The sequence below is a fragment of the Rattus rattus genome, chromosome 8 (assembly GCF_011064425.1).
Source record: "Rattus rattus isolate New Zealand chromosome 8, Rrattus_CSIRO_v1, whole genome shotgun sequence".
Classification (NCBI taxonomy): domain Eukaryota; kingdom Metazoa; phylum Chordata; class Mammalia; order Rodentia; family Muridae; genus Rattus; species Rattus rattus.
The window spans coordinates 14,380,147-14,383,351 of NC_046161.1; the positions used below are offsets into that span (position 1 = coordinate 14,380,147).

General features: G+C 36.3%; 1 protein-coding gene across 1 annotated transcript; it reads left to right on the top strand.

Moving 5' to 3' along the window:
- Window positions 1-1,975: 1,975 nt before the first annotated feature.
- LOC116907163 (olfactory receptor 7G2-like) lies at window positions 1,976-2,914 on the top strand. Its single transcript, XM_032910121.1, has one exon. It carries the CDS (start codon window positions 1,976-1,978, stop codon window positions 2,912-2,914), a length of 939 nt encoding a protein of 312 aa, XP_032766012.1.
- The last annotated feature ends 291 nt before the right edge of the window (window positions 2,915-3,205 follow it).

Below are 3,205 nucleotides of genomic sequence, written 5' to 3' on the forward strand. Positions count from 1 at the left end.
TTAGCACTGAAAATATTAGAAAAAAGGAGGAAAAATACAAATTTTAGGCTTTTTATCATAGTTTCAGAGAATTGACTCTATGACTGCCTGACAAATGTGCTTAGGGTGAGTATAATGGATGCAGGAATACATACCAGCTGAGAATAATTTTTCATCTATTCTCCAGTCACTTCTGTGAAAGAAGGGCAATGAAGTAAATAGAAAGTATAAGATGCAGAACTTTGTCTTCAGTTGGGTCCCCTAACAATTGGAGTGGGAGTTGCTCTGACTCTCCTGCCTGCTATGGATCCCCTTGCCCTAGCTGGATTGCACTGTCCAACCTCAGTGGGAAAGGATGCACCTAGTCCTCCTGTAACATGATGTTCCAGGTTGGGGTAGTACACAAGGAGGGGCTTTCCCTTCTCTGAGCAGAAAGGAGATAATGGAAGAGAAAGTGATTATGAGGGTTGGGACTGGCAGGAAAATAGAGAGGCTGCAAATGGGATATAAAGTTATAAATAAATAAATAAATAAATAAATAAATAAATAAATAAATAGTTAAAGATGTCTCTCATCTGATCTCCAGAGTCAGAGACTAAGCCAGTTGGAATACTACTTTTTTATCCCCGTAGGCATTGTGAGGATTAGAACACCAGTAACATCGATAAACAGACTAATGAGCTTTGCTATTTTATCCCCCATGAGAAAAGAAGCTGTGTAATTGTTGTGTGGTATAAGTTTAAAATATAGTGCCTACACTCTTAGAAACAGACATTTTTGGTCCTTTTAAGATATCAGTTCTTGAATACAGATACTCAATTTCCAATATTCATGTGAGCTCAAAAAATAAAGAAGTCATGTGTGTTGGTGGTGTCACCGATGAGGGAAAGACATCCTTTTCTCCTCATCATCCCTTAACATCTACAGCCTAAATGTGAACTGACTCCAAGGTTATGAGAGTGAGGGAAATGACCATGTCTTGCACTGACTATAACACTGGGGTAAGTAGGCCCCTTACTTCACCTGGAAACCAGGTTAGAGTTAGACCTTATATTTCAGTTGAGCCAGAACAAAGTAAATTAAAGTTTGAAAGCTGGTGAGTTGACATCTCTTACTTCTAACCCCTTGATTCAGGGCATTGAATTGGCAGACCCAAACTCCTACCACATTGTTGAAATACTGTAATGCATGAAGGGGCCAATTCTGAAAATTCAAAACTACTGATTCTCCATGGAAATTGGGTAGCAGCAATATACCTAAGAGGAGACACAGTGAAGTTTTAGTACTGATAGAGTAACAAAAACAAAGACTCATACCACATGAATGAGCCACTGCAATGAATATTAACAAACAAAGAGATCAGGACAGAAGAAATTACTGTGGGACATGCAGATACCCTCTATACCTTCCAAAGATTTTGTTCTCAGTTGGTATGGGGGAAATTGTGAGGACAGAAAAAGTGAGGGAAGGGAGACATGAGAGGCTTTGGGGTGTTTATCAGTAAATTCACAAGGAAATTTTAAAAATCTAAACTAGGGAAATATTTTATGAAAATTTCATCCTGAAATAACAAGAAAGTGAAAAAGAGTCAAATATGTAAAGAGATTGATTTGTGTCTTTTCTTTCACATGGTCTCATGAATTTAACCCAATATTAACTAATGTTTTATTTAACAGGTTTTGTATTCTGGACAAGTACAGGTCTAATTTTTCTCCAGTGAGAAATATGTTTTTTCTCAATAACAATTTTTTCTTCAAAATAGTATAGTATTTCCTTGAATTTTTACACTGTAGAGAGAAGTTTGGGGAGTACTTTAAGTACTATGACCAACTATCATTCTTCAAAAGTGTCTTAAATACAAGTTGCTATCATTAGAATTATGGTAGATAGTTCTATTTTAATGCTATTCTAACAGGTATTATTATGACTCTGATACAGATGCTCATGAATTAAATGTTCTTTTTACATTATCGTTTTGAAAGTTCATTAAAAAAATATGGAACTGAAAAACCAAACAGCAGTTTCAGGATTCCATCTGCTTGGATTAACTGACAATCACAAACTTCTACCCTTCATCTTCGCCATGTTCCTCTCCATGTATTTGATCACAATTTTGGGAAACCTACTTATCATCATGGCTATCAGCTCAGTGTCACAACTGCATACTCCCATGTATCTATTTCTCTCTATTCTTTCTATTAATGACATCTGTTTGAGTACAGTCACAATCCCAAAAATGTTGGTGAACAACCAAGCACAGGACGACAGCATAAGTTATGTAGAATGTCTAACTCAAATCTGCTTTGTTTCAATTTTTGGGGACATGGAAAATTTTCTCCTGGCAGTGATGGCCTATGATCGCTATGTAGCCATTTGCAAACCCCTGAGGTACACAATCATCATGAACCCTATTTTCTGTGCCGTGATGGTTCTACTCTCCCTACTCTTTAGCATCACAGATGCCCTACTCCACACTCTAATGATTTTGAAGCTTTCCTTCTGCACAGAATTAGAAATCCCACACTTTTTCTGTGAGATGGCTCAGATTATCAAGCTTGCCTGTTCTGATACATTTCTTAATAATTTATTGATATTTCTTGCAGTTATTGTCTTTGGGGGTGGCCCTGTCTGTGGAATTGCATTTTCATACATCTACATTGTGTCATCTGTCTTGAGAATGCCATCTTCTGAAGGAAAGCACAGAGCTTTTTCTACTTGTGCATCACATCTGTCTGTTGTTTCTTTGTTCTATGGGACAGGTTTTGGGGTTTACATCAGTTCTGCTGTGACAGACTCTCTTAGAAATTCAGCAATAGCTTCTGTAATGTACACTGTGGTTCCCCCATTGCTCAACCCCTTTATCTATAGTCTAAGAAATAGAGAAATAAAAGAAGCTTTGAGAAAACTTTTTGGTAAACTAACTTATCTTGTGTGATGTATCATGTGATATCCATGTGGCATTTTAGAAAAAAAAATGTTTTTAAAAGAATATTATTAAGAGAACATTCTCCACTATCTCATACTAATTAAAATTGTTCCAATCTGTATTTGGTGGTCTTCAACTCCTGTTAAAATTTGCTTAACTTCTATAATATGGATTAATCTCCATCTCTCCCTTTATTTCTTAGAGTAGTTGCTTCATCATAATATGCAGAAAGTGACTCTAAAATTACAGTTGTCAGGGTGTTATATTTTCTCTGTTGGTTTGTCAAAATTAGTTACAGTT